Source organism: Triticum aestivum, chromosome 2D, assembly GCF_018294505.1.
Source record: "Triticum aestivum cultivar Chinese Spring chromosome 2D, IWGSC CS RefSeq v2.1, whole genome shotgun sequence".
Classification (NCBI taxonomy): Eukaryota; Viridiplantae; Streptophyta; class Magnoliopsida; order Poales; family Poaceae; genus Triticum; species Triticum aestivum.
In genome coordinates this window covers 29,896,176-29,913,779 of record NC_057799.1, presented here as the reverse complement: position 1 = coordinate 29,913,779, position 17,604 = coordinate 29,896,176, and the positions used below count along the sequence as shown (strand labels likewise).

General features: G+C 46.5%; 2 protein-coding genes across 3 annotated transcripts; both read left to right on the top strand.

Annotated features, from left to right (window-relative positions):
- The first annotated feature begins 3,548 nt into the window (after positions 1-3,548).
- Positions 3,549-8,307, top strand: LOC123051274 (probable LRR receptor-like serine/threonine-protein kinase At3g47570). 2 transcript variants are annotated; one of them, XM_044474110.1, is made up of 4 exons: positions 3,549-3,934; positions 4,015-4,523; positions 4,714-7,711; positions 7,793-8,307. In XM_044474110.1, the coding sequence occupies exons 3-4, from the start codon at positions 4,876-4,878 to the stop codon at positions 8,143-8,145; spliced, it is 3,189 nt and encodes a 1,062-aa protein (XP_044330045.1). In that variant the 5' UTR covers positions 3,549-3,934; positions 4,015-4,523; positions 4,714-4,875; the 3' UTR covers positions 8,146-8,307. The 2 variants fall into 2 exon arrangements, with proteins under 2 accessions (XP_044330045.1, XP_044330046.1); XM_044474111.1 differs by lacking the exons at positions 3,549-3,934; positions 4,015-4,523 and having other exon boundaries at positions 4,555-7,711.
- A 2,298-nt stretch (positions 8,308-10,605) lies between these two features.
- On the top strand, positions 10,606-15,815 carry LOC123051272 (glucose-6-phosphate 1-dehydrogenase 2, chloroplastic). The gene is made up of 10 exons (XM_044474107.1): positions 10,606-10,985; positions 11,561-11,793; positions 11,882-11,976; positions 12,087-12,201; positions 12,633-12,838; positions 13,071-13,220; positions 13,298-13,418; positions 13,698-13,927; positions 14,345-14,545; positions 15,135-15,815. The coding sequence occupies exons 1-10, from the start codon at positions 10,811-10,813 to the stop codon at positions 15,385-15,387; spliced, it is 1,779 nt and encodes a 592-aa protein (XP_044330042.1). The 5' UTR covers positions 10,606-10,810; the 3' UTR covers positions 15,388-15,815.
- The last annotated feature ends 1,789 nt before the right edge of the window (positions 15,816-17,604 follow it).

Genomic DNA, 17,604 nt, shown 5'->3' with positions numbered 1-17,604 from the left:
CGGCATAGCTGGCCACGTGGCAGCTTCCTAGTACTGCCTAGCTGAGCTCTTTGCCGTCTGTCAGCAGACGACAAAGATTCAAATCACATTGTCGTTCGCTGGCGGACGGCATAGCTGGCCACGTGACAGCTTCCAGTACTACCTAGCTGAGCTCTTTGCCGTCTGTCAGCGGACGGTAAAAAGCTTTGACTCTTTGCCGTCCGCTGGCAGACGGCAAAAAGCGCCGTTAACCCCCTAACGGCTCTCACGCCACTGCACTGCCGTCCGTTGTCTTTGCCGTCTGCTGGCCTTGGATGGCGGACGGCACAATCCTTTGCCGTCCGTTTCCAGGAAGCGGGCGGCAAAGAAGGCCTTTGCTGGCACGTGTTCAGACGGACAGTTTGCCGTCTGCTGGCGGACGGCAAAGTTTGCCGTCCGCGATCCATGCCTTTGCCTCTGCCATGGCGGACGGCAAAGAAGCTGATTCCAGTAGTGCTTGTACGATGCAATGTGCTTAGGGACGTGCTTAGAGAAATTAATCAATCTTTTCTTAAGCATTTATGCTTATTTGTTCATGACAAATGCTTAATTAGGTACCCTTCTTATAGAGATAAGCACCGATGCTTAAAAAATGATTATTTTATTAAGCACCAGCTGACGGCTTGTTGTAAGGAGGTGTCTTAAAGGCGCATCCTGCATAAGCACTCGATTTTAAAAGCAAAGAAGGATATGCATATGAAATGTCAGTTTGGGGATAGATAAAAACACAAGCTATATTCCTCGTTTGCTCTCTAAATCATCGTTTTCATGCAAAATGTAGACATTGACATAAACTTTCATCATTGCACTGTCACAGCTTTCTTCCATCAAGATTTTTTCTTATGTCATTGAGCATTAAAAATGCTACGTACTCCCTTCGTTTTTTTAGTTTGCATATAAGATTTGGTCAAAGTCAAATTTTATAAAGTTTGACTAGCTTTGTAGGAAAAGATATCAATATCCACACTATGAAATCAATATTATTTGATGCATGATCAAATTAATTTTTATACTCCCTCCTTCCTAATATATTGGGCGTATTAGATTCTAGCACGAAAATTAGCGTAGACTGTTTGTTACTTCAGCCGCCGTACAAAACGCATAGAGGGAGGCAAGCATGATCTTTTTTTTTTTTTTTTTTTTTTGCAGGCAAGCATGATCTAATTTGACAAGTCTTGTTTGACCGATCCAATCCCAAACGAAGACTGCACCAATGGACCGTCGTATTTTCTTTTTTCGCCACAAAAGTAGCGATCGCTTAGCCAGGTTGTAACTGTGCGCCCTACAATATGAAATTGCATGCAATTCCTAATACGCCTAAGATATTGGGAAGGAGGGAGTAACATATAATTTTAGTATTGTAGATGTTCATATTTTTTCTATAAAGTTAGTCAAACTTTGTAAAGTTTTACTTCGATCGAATCTTACATACAGACTAAAAAGAAACGAAAGGAGTAATATCAAATTTATTTTGACTGACCATCATCATCATATTTTCCAGAGCCCAAAAGCTAACTAACTCAAGCTTAACATATGCTCCACGCCCTACAAGACCCATCCATTATGCTCAAGCTTGACATATCAAAGGCGTTTGACTCGGTGCAATGGCCCTTCCTACTAGAAGTACTACACAAGGCTGGATTTGAGGAGCGATGGATCATGTGGATTTGTGGGATGCTGGCAAGCACATCAACAAGGATCATGGTCAACGGTACGCCGGGATGGCCAATCTACAACACCGTGGGCTTGAGGCAAGGTGCCCCACTATCCCCAATGTTGTTCATTCTTATCATGAAGCCCTTGCATCGCATGTTTGAGCTCGCGACCGCTAGGGGACTGCTCGCTCCGCTTGCAAGAACAGGGCTGCATCACCGCCTCTCGATGTTTGCCGACGACGTAATGATCTTCCTCAAGACAAACGAGCGGGATTTGAACACATGCGCATCACTTCTTACTCTATTTGGAGAGGCATCAGGCCTTCGCGTCAACCTTGCCAAGAGCACTGTCTATCCTATACGATGCTCTGCCGAGACCATGGAAACAGTGGAGCAAACACTTGGCTGCCCGAGGGGTGCCTTCCCGTGCAAATATCTTGGGCTGCCGCTCACTCTGAGGAAGCAGTCCCATGTACAGCGATCAGGCCTTGTGGATCAACTCGCGACGGCGTTGCCAAAGTGGAAAGCAGCAAAGATGCCAAAGAGTGGAAGAATGCTTCTTGTTCAATCTGTGCTATGTGCGATTCCGCTACATGCGATGATGGCGCTCGACCTCCCGCAGAAGACAATTTCAGCAATGAACAGAATTTGTCGCAGTTTCCTATGGTGCACTGAGGCAAACTCGTCCGGCGGCAGCTGCACGGTCGCTTGGGAAACTGTGTGTGCCCCCAAATGGGCGGGTGGACTAGGCATACCCAACCTAGGATGGATGAACAAAGCTGTGCAGGCAAGGTGGCCTTGGTTGCAACGATCAGACACATCGCGACCATGGGTAGAATTTGACATCATTGTGCCAAAAGTTTCAAGGCAAATCTTCAACGCGGCTACTCGCTGGATCCTAGGAGATGGAAATGCAGCACTCTTTTGGGAGGATAGATGGCTCGAAGGACACCAAATCGTGGAGATTGCACCCTTGACCTATGGGCGAGTCAGGAAGAGAATAAGAAGCACATGCACCGTATCCCAAACGCTACTGAACGACTGTTGGGTCGCCCAAGTGAGCCCGAAGGTGTCAGCTGACTCGCTACGTGAGTACCTACAGTTGTGGAACATGATCCAAAGGGTCGAGCTTGACCCAACGCAGCACGATAACATCTCTTGGTCATGGAAAGCAAGCGGATGCTATTCAGCGAGGACTGCCTATGCAGCCAAGTTCTGGGGCAGGCAGGTCGTCCCCACGGCCGAATTCACTTGGAAATCTAAGGCACCGGCGCCATGTCGCTTCTTCACATGGCTCGCAATCCAGGACAGGTGTTGGACGTCCGATCGGCTGGCAAGACGTGGACTCGACCATCAAGATTGCTGCCCAATGTGCAACCAAGAAGAGGAGAGCATAAACCACATTCTACTTCAGTGTGTCATTGCACGGGAAGTGTGGACCGCGATCTTCCATCCCTTACGCAAGCCGGAGTGGGTACCCACTGTGACCGAAAGCCTCGGTGCATGGTGTCAAGACAAGAGAGGAAGAGGACAAGCCGGGAGGGATGCAAATGCAATTACCATCCTAGGGCTATGGCAACTATGGAAGCACCGCAACTCTATCGTCTTCGACGGAGCCGCACCTTCAAAGAACAGGATTATCCATGCAGTCGTCCGAGAGGGCCGTGTATGGAAGCAAGCGGGCATACTACGAGGAGACATGGACGCATTCTTTACAGAAGTGGAGGAGTGGGCAGCGGAGAGTAGATAGTCATACGAGAGCAAGGTGGAGGGTGGAGTTAGTGTGCAGTCTATATATGTAATCTGTAACGCTTACGTGGACGGGCTCTTTACCCGATTCCTTCTTTATAATATAGTATACACGTGCGTATTCGAGAAAAAAAAGCTAACTAACTCGAGAGTAACAAATATTTACCACTTTACCCCTCTTCTTCTTCCTCGCGACCCCGCCCCCCTCCGTCGCCGCACTCCGGCATTTCTCCGGCTCAGCCCCCACCACGCGGCTGCGGCGAGCGAGCGCGCGAGCCAAATGGGAGCCCCCACTCCTCTCCCGCTCCAACCCGATAACTCCCCACGACGCAAGCGCCGACTCCCTCCCGTGAGGCCTCCGCCTCCCGCCCGCCGACGCCGCGCGGGCGACGAGGAGGTGCCCGCACGACGACAGCTTCGATCCGATCCCCGGGCACCGGCAATGGCCTGGGCACCTCCAAGCCCCAACCTCAGCGCTACATCCTCGACATGCTCCCGTGCCCTAGCCCCAGGTACAATTTGTGCTCCGACTTTTCCTTGAACAAAATTACACTTTGTGTAGCGCTAGGCCTTAATTCACCCATCTATTTAGATACCAGGTCGTGATTTGGTTTGATTGGACGCATAAATTATTCGTTGGAGGCGTTGAAGGGGGGGTGGGGAGCGGGAGGAAGGCAGCAGTCATTTGCCTAATAACTGTACTGTAAGTGAAACACGACAGCCCAGGTTCACAAATAAGCGTTGAGGATGCTTCTCTTGGAGATTCGGTGGGACATGATAGATGTCTCGTCGAGGGCGTATACTGCCGCTACTCTTTAGTACCATCATGTTATGGATTCAATTTTGTCGAGCATCACTTTTAAGATTTTCAGATAGTTCATGTCTGAAGAAGTTCGATGACGGGGATAGCTTGTTAATTAATTTCCCCGCAAGCGCGACAAAGACAGACCAAGTCTTCCGCATCATGGCATGTCCACTTCTTCTCCATGATAACTGACCTGGCACTTTGCAGAGTCAACTAAGGTGTGCTTGGGCTTATAATAGTATACTTCCTGAACCGTACAGCCAACCGCGACGTTAATTGATGGCGGAGAAATAATGGTGAGTGAGGAGCCAGCAGCCCTTTTCTAATATCCAGCTCACTTAATACTTCCATTTGGCGGATTTTGGGGTGCACAAGTTTGAGATTGTATAACAAGCAGAGGATAGATAGTATTTGTACTTTGATAGATTGGTTTCTGCGCATGTTTTCTTTACCCACATAAACCTCACAAGTTCGTTTTGTGCTCAGGCTCTTTTCGTTCATCTGGGGCATGGATAGAACCAAGCCAAACAAGCCGGCCCTGAAGTCAAAGTCAAGAAGGAGTTTCAACTCCCTTACCCTTCTACCATATATCTAAGCACACACGCAAAGCATTTAACCAACATACTCCATCACAACAAGAACAGAGACATGGCTCCTCAAGTTTTTCACACCCAATCTCTGATTGCTCCATCCCACCATGCACTGTTTCTTCTCTGTGCCATCCTCATATTTCTGTCCTCCAACACAATAGTATCCACATCAGCACAAGCTAGCAACAAATCCGAGAGTGACCGGCAAGCTCTTCTCTGCTTCAAATCTGGCATCTCCAGGGATCCTGCCGGTGTTCTTGGATCATGGCGCAACGACTCACTTCACTTCTGCAGCTGGCAAGGGGTCAACTGCAGCTCTACCATCCCAATCCGTGTCGTGTCCATCCAATTCAGGTCTACGCAACTCACAGGAACACTATCCAGTTGCATAGCAGCCCTTAGTTCTCTAGTACAGATGGACCTTCCAAACAATAAATTTTCTGGAAGCATACCTGATGAGATAGGTGAGCTTCGGAGCCTCCAATCCCTGAATCTTTTTGGCAACAACCTTGCAGGTAACATCCCTCTGTTGTTAGGAGCATCTGCATCTCTTACCCATGTCAATCTTGCATTCAATATTCTTAGTGGATTTATCCCTGATTCCTTAGCAAATAGTTCGTCACTCAGTGAGATAATCCTCACAGGTAATAACTTATCTGGGGTGATCCCAGCTAATTTGTTCAACTCGTCCAAACTTGTTACTGTTGACCTCCGGTCGAATGCTATCTCCGGGGCTATCCCAAATTTCCCAAAGATGTCAGCTCTGCAGTTTCTCGATCTTACAGGGAATTCACTTTCTGGTACCATACCAGCATCTTTGGGAAATGTTTCATCTTTGCATTCTCTCCTGCTAGCACAAAACAACTTAGCAGAATCAATTCCGGAAACTTTGGGTCAAATTCCAAACCTAACAATGCTAGATCTAAGTTACAATAGATTCTCAGGGTATATCCCAGCCACACTGTACAACATGTCATCACTTGCGCTCTTTATCTTAGGCAGCAACGGTTTTATTGGACAGATACCTTCTGAAATTGGCCACTCACTTCCAAATCTCCAAACATTGGTAATGGAAGGCAACCATTTTCATGGATCAATCCCAGATTCTCTGAGCAACATGTCAAAGCTTCAGGTGCTTGATCTTTCAAGTAACTTGCTGTCTGATGTGGTGCCTTCTCTAGGATCCTTGGCAAACTTGAGTGAACTGCTTCTAGGAAATAATACACTAGAAGCTGGTGACTGGGCATTCCTTGTCTCTCTCACCAGTTGCTCAAGCTTGTTAAGATTATCAGTGGATGGGAATATCCTGAATGGAAGTTTGCCAAAAGCAGTGGGCAACCTTTCAACAAAGCTGGAGCGGTTAAACTTTGGAGGAAACCAGATTTCAGGAAACATACCAGCTGAGATAGGCAACCTTATAAACCTCGCTCTGCTTGACATGAGCCAGAACATGCTCTCAGGACAAATTCCCCTGGCAGTTTGGAACTTGAGCAACTTAATTGTCCTGAAACTTTCCATGAATAGGTTGTCAGGTAAAATTCCATCAACAGTTGGTAATCTTGCTCAACTCAGCCAGCTTTATCTTGATGAAAATGAATTGTCTGGAAACATACCAGCAAATATAGGACAATGCAAAAGGCTGCTTGTGCTAAACATGTCAGTCAACCACCTTGATGGATCCATACCAGGAGAACTCTTCAGTATTTCCTCCCTTTCATTGGGTTTGGACTTGTCAAACAACAACCTGACAGGGCCGATACCTTCGGAAGTTAGTAACCTGATCAATCTTGGCCTCCTTAATGTTTCCAACAACAAATTATCTGGTAGCCTTCCTTCTGAACTTGGCCTGTGTGTTCAACTGCTATCTCTTCAGATCGAAAGCAACATGCTTAATGGGAGTATTCCCGAGTCTTTCAGCGCACTGAAGGTCATACAGAAGATAGATCTGTCCGAGAACAATTTAACTGGTCAAGTTCCACTGTATTTTGGCAACTTCAGCAGCTTAGATTATATTAATATATCATACAACAAATTTGAAGGGCCAATCCCGACTGGTGGAATATTTGGAAATTCAGCTGCAGTATTCCTGGAAGGCAACACAGGCTTATGTGAAACAGCTGCTGCCATATTTGGATTGCCTATTTGCCCAACCTCCTCAGAAACAAAAAGGAAGATCAATACACGCCTGCTGCTGATAATAGCTCCACCGGCTACTATTGCTCTGTTCTCATTTTTATGTGTTGCTGTCACTGTTATGAAAGGGACCAAAACTCAACCATCTGAAAACTTCATGGAGACAATGAAGAGAGTGTCATATGGTGACATTCTTAAAGCGACCAACTGGTTCTCTCTGGTCAACAGGATCAGTTCAAGTCATACAGCATCAGTCTACATTGGTCGGTTTGAGTTCGAGACAGACCTAGTGGCCATCAAGGTGTTCCATCTTAACGAGCAAGGTTCAAGAAATAGCTTTTTCACGGAGTGTGAAGTGCTAAAACACACCCGCCACCGCAATCTGGTTCAAGCTATCACCATGTGCTCCACAGTAGATTTCGAGGGCGATGAGTTCAAGGCTATTGTATACGAGTTCATGGCAAACGGTAGCCTGGACATGTGGATACACCCAAGGGTTCACGGAGGCAGCCCAAGGAGGCTACTGAGCTTGGGTCAGAGGATACGCATTGCTGCTGATGTAGTTTCTGCTCTGGACTATATGCACAACCAGCTTACACCTCCTTTGATTCACTGCGATTTGAAGCCAGGCAATGTTCTGTTGGACTACGACATGACCTCACGCATCGGTGACTTCGGGTCCGCCAAGTTTCTCTCTTCAGGTATTGGTGGATCAGAAGGCTTGGTTGGTGTCAGAGGAACGATCGGATATATTGCGCCTGGTAAGTTGCACTTTCTTTTTTTCTTTCAAATGACTGTCAGAGTTCCACAAGTATTTATGTCCACTGCTCCTGTTTTTACAGAATATGGGATGGGATGCAAGATCTCGACAGGCGGTGATGTGTACGGTTTCGGGGTGCTGCTACTGGAGATGCTCACGGCGATGCGACCGACGGGCGCGCTATGCGGCAACACCCTCAGCCTCCACAAGTATGTCGACTTAGCTTTCCCCGAGAGGATCGGTGAGGTTCTAGATCCCCACATGCCATTCGAGGAGGATCCGGCGGCTGCTTCCTTATGTATGCAGAAGTACATTATACCTCTGGTCAGTATTGGCCTGACATGTACCATGGAATCACCGAAAGATAGACCTGGGATGCACGACGTCTCTGCCAAGATTGTTGCCATCAAGGAGGCATTTGTCGAAACCTTTTGATTATGGCAACTAGTGGGATGTGCATGCAACTTCAAAAGTACAGTTATACAAAATTATAGCTGTATCACTTGTATAATATAACTATAACAGTTTTAATTATGTGTCTGATTAGTATCCACTGTTATGCTATATACTGGCCAAAATCTGCGGTGCAGTATCTCATATTGAAGCGATCCTTTTCTTTAGCATCTGAAAGCGAACGTCGAAGCTCTTTTTAAAACTTTGTTTCACAGAATTACAGAGGTGCAATTTCCTGCCTGAAATGCTATTAGTTAGGCATTCTTCACATTAGATGCTGTGGGTTTGGGTTCTTTCCTTGGATCCATGAGCCAATGAGTGTCAAATATTGGAGGTTTTGCACATTTATGCATCTACTACGTGGCTGTGACTTATGCTTTCTGGTTTTCCTGAAATTCAGGTTGTTTCCTCAACTCGGCAAAGTTAAGAATCTGGAAAAGGAAGGCTGCCAAGTTGCGGCTTTGGCTTTCCGGGGTTTTCACATGATTCAGGTTGTTTGCTCGACTCGACATGCTAGGAATGTCGGAAAAAGGGAAGGCGAAGCGAAGAAACGACTCGCCTTGCACCTCACAAGGAAGGCGAGTGTTGTCGGTTTTGATTCTGCCTTTGGAGCCAAGGATGTCGAGTATTCGCAGGCATTCGAATTTATTTAAACACGAGACAACAAGAACTACTCAAAACAAGGTGCACCAGGAGAACCGGCGTCTGCGGCTTCCGCTGTTTCTTAAATTTCAGGTTGTTTCCTCAACTCAAGTCGGCAAGTTACGAATTTGGGGAGAAGGAAGGCACCCAATTCGGCTTTCATGGAATTCAGGTTGTCTCTGCCCACAAGCAAGGAATTGGAGAAAGGAAATGCGGAAGGTCCAGAGTGGGGTTCATCCTGAAGGATGGAATATATGAGCCTTGCATCAGGAGAGGAAAGCATATATGGAGTACACCATTGTCTCTCGCGAGTAGTAGTTCAGAGACGTACTGGTAGTTGTCTCTGCCCTGCTCGTCCACCGCCATTGTCAGCTGACCGTCGCTATTTCCGTCGTCGACGGCACGCCGGCCGGCCAGGCCATCGCTGACCCGTCCGGCCGTTTTTCCCCTCCGCCGTGTTTGTCCAACACCGCCGTCCACCACCGCCGGTCCGCTGCCCCGCCACCGTCATCCGAGAGCATAGGAAAAGCACGCAGCTCTCCTCGGATGGCCTCCAGTGAGATTCCCAACAAGCAAGGTAAAAACGCTGGAAATTTCAGAAGGGCAAAAATCAGTGCCAAGCAGAAAGTGAGAAGAAGAAAAAAAAAACATCTATGTCGTGCATACTTCTTGTTCAGAAATATAATAAAACGTTGTAGTACCATACGGTACGGCCCCAAATCCAAAGACTTTCAGAGGGTGCATATCTGAATACTCAGAGCCTACCCATCAATAAACAAAACAACAAACTAGGGCCTTTTAGTTTTAGGGCTGAAGATTTAGAAAATTTCGACATATGAAAATCGCATAACCGAGCTTTCTTTTGCTCGTTGTGAACACTCACATGATCTTATGAAAACACAAGAAATTAGCAAGTGGTGTTCCACAGGAATTCGTACGTGTTCAGTCCGTAGAATGTTTTCCTGTGGTGGTCCTCCTCGGATGTGTGCAAAGGAGTATTTTTTTTCCATCTGTTTTGTTTGGTCTATAGGAGACCATATGATTTTTTTTTCACTGATCTATTTTGCGTGCAATTTACAAAAAAAACCATTTAGTTTAGTCTCATGGAATATTTACTTTCAAAAAATGGCAATCATGCCATCAGACCATGGAATATTTAGTTTTTTTACGTATGTATGTATGTATGCTTTGTTGATTGTTTGAATTTGTAGCTAGGATTGGACCGCCGTTTATACATTGCGTCGTGGCGTCTTCTTATGAGACCACGTGGCTGCATGCTGGTATGCCGTGGACGCGTGCAAATAATTGTGGGACACTGTGCCTTGCGACGATGATGCTGATGTTGTGCTTTGACTTTTTTTCTTCTTTTTTCTTGTTCGCATTTGCAAATCGAGTGGACACGTAGGCGTTGACCAAAGCTGGGAGGAGGCGTTTCTCAATCCAAAAAAAGTGAGGAGATGTTTCTCCATCATCAAATCAAATCAAAAGATGGAGGTTTTTGGCAGCCGGGGAGGGCCGGAAACCCCCTGTTTTGTGCCGCTCCAGGGCTTCCCAAGTCCGCCGACCCCAACCAGGGGAGCCACCTACCGGGGGGACTCGTCAGCCTCCGCACTGTACGTACGTGCCACCTCCCACCCCGCACCACCCGAGCGCCGCCGCGACACCATTTTTCCTGGCCGCCCGACCGCAGCGGCGGCCAAGGGGCCACGCCTCTTTGCGTTTCCGCCCCGGGCGGTCCGAGTATTCTATTCCTCCACCCGCCCGCCCCCTCGGCGATCTCAAGAGCTTCCAACCCAACCCCAGCCCCGCAAAGCTTTGGCTTTTCCCTTCTTCGATATCCCCGATAAAACCTCCATCTCCCCCCTCCCCCTCTCCCTCTCCCCGCCCGTCCCCATCCCCGCCCGTCCTGTCGCCACTTCGCCCGGCCAGCTCGCCCTCCGCCCGCCTAGTCTTCTCCGAACCAAGCACCCACAGCGACGGCCACCGAGCGACCGAGGGAGGACCCATGGCGCTCTCCTGCATGAGGTGCCCGGCCGCCGTCGGCGGAGGCCATGCGGCCGCCCGCCGCCCCGCGGCGACTCCGCCCTCCTCGTCCCTCGCCTTCTCCTTGGCCAGATGCGGCGGGAGATCGGCGGCCGCCGCCTCGGGGTGGCGCATCGACGCCGTCGCCGGGAAAGGAGGTGGGCGCTCTTTTCTCGATTTCTTGTCTTCTGCAGGGGTGTCCAGTTGACTTTTGTGCCTCCGAGCTTCATCTTCGACCTCTGCCTCATTCTGCTCCTGCATCAACACCACATTCTTTCTGAAATACTAGTATCTGAATCCTGCCACACGGTTACCACCCTTACTTACTGTCTAAAATGAATTTGAGTCCCCATTCATTAGTCAGAACAAGATGAATTAAGTGGGTCTACCAATTTGAGATGATTCCCACTAGCTTTGCCAACTTAGAGATGTTTAAATCCAACATCTACTCAAATTCTTAACAAACCACCAGCGTCTTCTTTAAATCCAACATCTACTCAAATTCTTAACAAACCACCAGCGTCTTCTTTCAGTTAGTAATGTTATACACCTGTCTGTATTGGTGATGCTTAATAATAACCAGAATTAGTTCTCAGGTCAACTTTCACCTGCCTCATTTTGATTTGCTTCCAGCGTATAGTGAGCGAGTGTTCCGTCTGACGAAATCCTGCTGCTTAACTAGTATGAATGACACACAATGCCTGTTTTTACTCATTTTACACTCAATCGTCAGTGAAAGCTCCCATGGATGCTGCGGAGAACGCTGTCGCGCCTGCCGCCCCGTCAACGGTGCCAAATGGCACTTCTTCGGCAATCATCATGGAGGAATTTGAAGATTTCGCCGCTCTAGCCAAGGATGACGAGGCGTCGGTTAGCATCACTGTAGTTGGAGCGTCCGGTGACCTTGCAAAGAAGAAGATATTTCCTGCCCTTTTTGCCCTTTACTATGAAGGCTGTCTTCCCAAGGTTTGTGTACTGCTCTCTCCAACCTAGCATTCAATTTTGCCCACTTTTTTTTAAGAAGAAAACTAATCAAAAGTATTTTCTTCCGTAGCATTTCTCCATCTTTGGTTATGCGCGGAGTAAAATGACAGATGCTGAACTGAGGGACATGGTCAGCAAAACACTGACTTGCAGGATAGACAAAAGGTGCTTATCTTGTTAGACCTTGCGATCATAGATTATGAAGTAAATAAATCCTGTGTGGAGAGATGCATTTCCCTTGGTGCCGCTTTAAACTGTGCTGTTTTTTCTTTCAGGGAGAACTGTAGTGAGAAAATGGAAGAGTTTCTGAAACGATGCTTCTACCACTCAGGTCAATATGATTCAGAGGAAGATTTCAAGGAGCTAGGCAAGAAGATCAAACAACATGAGGTTTGTTTAAGCATTTCATATTAAACCAAGAATGCATCATTGATTTTACTTCTAATGAGGAGGTTACATTATTTCTACTAGTTGTTTGGGATGAATTCTTCATAGGACCATTTTTTCAGTGTAAGCTTGCTAGTCTTAATGATTTTCATTTATATGCATCTCATTGTACGAATTTTCTCAAAACTGCGGTGCTTAAGATATAATTTTTTGCTAGTTCTGTGTTTCCATCTTGCAAAAACCGTAGTATCTCAAAAATGTCCCTTAATATAATTTTGTTGATGTAATAAGTCAGCATCTATTAGCTTTACAAATCTTAATGGTGTGCCTTGCAAAAAAATGATGTATGCAACTATTTTGTACTACTTAATCCATCTCCATTTCAAAAATCAATGTACTTATATTCTGACAAATTATTGTTTTTTTATATGCAGGGTCCCAGAGTATCTAACCATCTTTTCTACTTGTCGATACCTCCAAATATATTCCTGGATGTTGTAAAATGTGCAAGCAAATCAGCATCATCTGTGAGTGGCTGGACAAGGGTAATTGTTGAAAAACCCTTTGGCCGGGACTCAGAGTCTTCTGCTGCCCTGACAAAAGGTCTGAAGCAGTACCTGACAGAGGACCAAATCTTCAGGTGATACAGGCATCTAGTTTAATTTTTGTGAATTGTTCATGTTTTCTTGTATCGCTAATTTAGATATAACTCTCATTCTCATACCCCGTAAATATCAAAGCAGTCTGCCAATTGGAAAACATATAATTGGTGATATGATCCCTTGGGAATTCAATAACATGAGATGTATTGTAATTATTTTCATAGAGTGGGATACTTATTAATGTTGTGCTCCTTTATATTTGTTATGCAGGATTGACCATTACTTGGGTAAGGAGCTGGTGGAGAACTTATCCGTCCTTCGCTTCTCGAATCTTGTTTTTGAGCCTCTGTGGTCAAGGCAGTATATAAGGAATGTGCAACTGATATTCTCAGAAGACTTTGGCACTGAAGGGAGAGGAGGGTAATGATTTGTTCGCCGTTTGTGGCACCGTTTTACTTCCTTTGGACTGTCTCTGACCTTATTGTTGAATTACTCAGGTACTTTGATAGCTATGGTATTATCCGAGACATAATGCAGAATCATCTTCTTCAGATACTAGCTCTATTTGCAATGGAAACTCCTATTAGCTTGGAAGCGGAGGACATACGAAACGAGAAGGTTTGTGCCTGTTCCTTAGTAATATTAATTGTAGGATATAACATATTTAAAGTTACCGAGACATGCACTTTTAACTGAAAAACTGTTGGTGCACTGTTGGTGCCTGTTTTATCTGCATTCTGTTACATGCTTTAAAGCAGTATACATCAATCTTGTTACTGTGACATACTTTAAAGCAGCATACATCAATTTTATAATCTGTGTTTTATGTGAAATGAGCATATCGATTCTAAAATTACCATTCATTGATCTTCATTGTTACTTCTGTATTCCTTTCAGGTTAAAGTTTTGCGCTCCATGAAGCCGTTGCGACTAGAAGATGTGGTAATAGGACAGTATAAAAGTCATACGAAGGGTGGTATTACATACCCTGGATACACTGAAGATAAGACGGTGCCCAAGGGTAGTCTGACTCCAACATTTGCTGCAGCTGCGCTTTTTATAAATAACGCTAGATGGGATGGAGTTCCCTTTCTCATGAAGGCTGGGAAAGCCTTGCATACTAAACAGTAAGTGCACTTCAAAATAGTTCCCATTGTCAATATGATGGTTACTTCAAAATAGTTCTCATTGTCAATATGATGGTTACACCTTGCCACATGTTCACTTTAGCTATATATCAATATTCTGTTGAATGTTTGAATTTTCACCATTATGTCAATTTTTTTATTTTTGTTTGCGCGTGCTTATTTAGGATTTAGTGTTATGCAGTTGGACCAACTGATTCTGCACATATAAGAATGTTATCAAAAGATGGCTGTACTCTTAAGATATGAACAAAGAATAATTTGAAATATATTTGTTAGTATTGATCTTGGGTTGATAACGCAAGATTGTTTGTCTTCAAAATCTATTTTTGGGTTTATCTTTTATGCCGCCGATCCTGGCTCATGCTGCAAGTTGCTTGACAATAAAACAAATTTCAGGGCTGAGATTAGAGTACAGTTCCGACATGTTCCTGGAAATCTCTACAAGGGGTCTTTTGGAACCGATCTTGACAGGGCTACTAATGAGCTTGTGATACGCGTGCAACCGGATGAAGGAATTTACCTAAAGATTAACAACAAGATTCCTGGTCTTGGCATGAGGCTAGATAGAAGTAATTTGAATCTTCACTATGCAGCAAGGTGAGATGAAGTTTCCAACACTTGCATATTTCTGCCTAGAGGGATTTTTTTTTTATTCGGAAGAATGGAAGTATTAGTTCTGACGTTGTAGGCTGTACCTAAGATGCTCATCTCTTCACATGTAGACAATTAGACAAACACTGTAGCTCTAGCATTTGCTTGTTTGTTTAGGGCTTAGCTGCCTTCATAATTATTTGATTGATGTTTTTATTGGATATTCATATTTTATTTTGGAGAAGCTGCATATGGTGCTTGATCAAACTCCATGAATTAGATAAACTTTCCAATTTGATAGAGTAAATCCATCCAGTTTATTACAGCCCTTCCCATTCAATTACTCCTGTATGCTAAGTGGTAATTGATCACAATATAGCGTCTTGCCCGTGTACATCGAAATGGCGTCTTCAGTGTTGCTGCTGCTTTGGCTCCTACACAATAATTTGGTTTTGTACACTTGTCCTACTGCGTAGCAGCACAGTTCTTCTTAGGTCAATGCTTGTTCTGAGCGATGGCCACAACAGTAATTAGAGTACCAGCTTGCCGCCACTTGGTCATAAATCTCTTAAGTGGTGTATAAACTTTGCCTCAGGTACCCAAAGGAGATACCGGATGCCTATGAGAGGCTGTTGCTCGACGCGATAGAAGGAGAGCGAAGGCTCTTCATCCGGTCGGACGAGCTGGACGCTGCGTGGGAGCTCTTCACGCCCCTCCTCAAGGAACTGGAGCAGAAGCGGATGGCCCCTGAGCTGTACCCCTATGGAAGCCGCGGGCCCGTGGGCGCCCACTACCTGGCGGCGAAGTACAACGTGAGATGGGGCGACCTGGGTGGCTCGGAACACTAGGAAGAGAGCGTGGTTTCACACGGGAGGTGATGATTTCTGTTTTTGGCGGCGATTGATTCTGCTGCCGTCGCAATTTGTGCAAAAGGCCTTGCATTGCATGCCCAGCTAGTGGGAGTGGTGCAAGGAACAGATCTGAATAAGTGTGAGCGGTTGGCGATGCTTGTGTTCATCGATCGACCGTGAATATATTTGTTGGTACCACTGGCTTACATATTCTGTGATTCTTAAGAGGCGAAGCCGAGAGCAGAAAGCTCATTCATCTTGGCTGTTCATCGGCTCATTTGGTTGTCTGGCTGGGCTGCTGTATTGGAACTGCTGATTGTGTAACTGCAGAAGCTGTTGCTTCTTTACCGATGCCGGTGTTCTGTTGGACATACTCGGTGGTACAGTAAGACTTATTATTGAAATCATCTTTTTTTTTACTGAAATCTGGATAAGTACTACCTCTGTACACTACGTTTTTGCAGTTCAACGTTTTTGCAGTTCATTTGAACTGCAAAAACGTCTTACATTAGTTTACGGAGGAAGTAGCAGGGAGTAGACAAACAACTCCGTATTATGCACGGTTGGTAGTAAATTTGTACAAGATCACTGTCATGTATGCCACTTTTGTCTGTGAAAAGTCCAACTGTATGTGTCCCTTCCATTTATCGTATAAGAAAGCATCTATCCAACTCAAAAAGGAAAAAAAAAACACATCTATCATGGTGAATTTTCTTCACTGAAGAATTGTCTGTCTGTTCCTCTGATCTTGCTCGTGGAAAACCCCAAAACAAGTGGGAACAGATTTGTCGAGTCTCCCATCCCACTTGATCACATCATATGATTTTGATGGACTAAAATTACTAGTCATGGGACAATAATTTAGGTGCTACCGTAACAAGTCGTTTATGTGCGTGGTTTTCTCCGCTCGACTTGGATGAAATTTCCCCCGTCAAAGTCGGTCAAGACGATGACGCTTGCAAATTTTTGCCATCATCGTCGACTTGCTCGCTCGTTTTTGCCGAATCTGCAACCAACTCGCAAACTACTCCCTCCGTCCCATAATATAAAAACGTTTTTGGCACTAAATTGTAGTGCCAAAAAAGCTCTTATATTATGGGACGAAGGGAGTACATCTTTTTTTACTGCTGGTTGCTGTGTATGACGACAAGTTTGTTTTACGGACAAAGGGATCATGCTGCGAAGTTTCACGGATGCCCGCGTTCTGTCTGTGAGCTCCATGGGCGTGTTTAGTGGCGTGCACCGTTTCTCATCTCCTTACATCTGGCTCTTCATTTCTTAGGCGATTGTAGACCTGGGTCGAGCTCGGCGCCGCATTTCCCTCCCCAACACGCTGTGAGCCCTGCTGAGAGAAAACACACCCGTTTTTAGCGGGCTTGGCTGAAAGATGCTTTAAAATTCATGCTACCCAGATAAAAAAGTAAACACAACGGGCCTGACCAAGAAAAATATAGACTACCAAACGCCTTCTCTTGGAGCATCTACAACCGGACCTCTCAAACCCGCCTCATACGCCTATACGGGTCCGCCCGGTCACAATTTTTTGACCCAGGCGAGCCCCTCAAACGCCCGGGTTGACCGGTACCACCCATATCTAGTCTAAATATGGGACGGATATGGGCGCTCGGGCGCGCCCGCCACGTCTGACCCGGCCACGTTGGCCCACCCGACCCCACATAAAATCCTCCCCATTCGCTCGCCGGATCAAACCCTAGCCACTTCACTCCCCTCCGCCACCCCAGCTCGTCTCCGGCTCCTTTCGGTCCTCTCCGGCATGGCGGGCAGCGGATCCGAGTCCTTCACCTCCAGATCCGTTTACCCCGAGCTCATCCCGCGCGGCCCCGAGGAGGAGATGTCCGTCCAGCTTGCGCTCCGCCGCGCCCGGTAGGAGGCCCGTGGACGGCTGCGCTCGGACTCCATCCATCGGGAATCCATTGCGTCCGCCCAAATGGGGCATGGATCCGGCGCTAGGCCGGCCATAGCTGCGTCGCCGGAGGCCGTGCGGTCCGTCTGGCATCCGAACGCGCTGGCGGACGCGCAACCCCTCCGGTGGCGCGCTGATATTGAGGGCGAGGCCATGGCACGGCGTGCACGCCGTGCAAGGCACCGGGCATGGAAGGCGGCGGCGGACATCGGCGAGGCGGAGTCGCATTCTCCGGCGCCCCGTATAGCGCATCAGTCCGGGCGCCGCAACCGCATCGAGGTGGACATCGG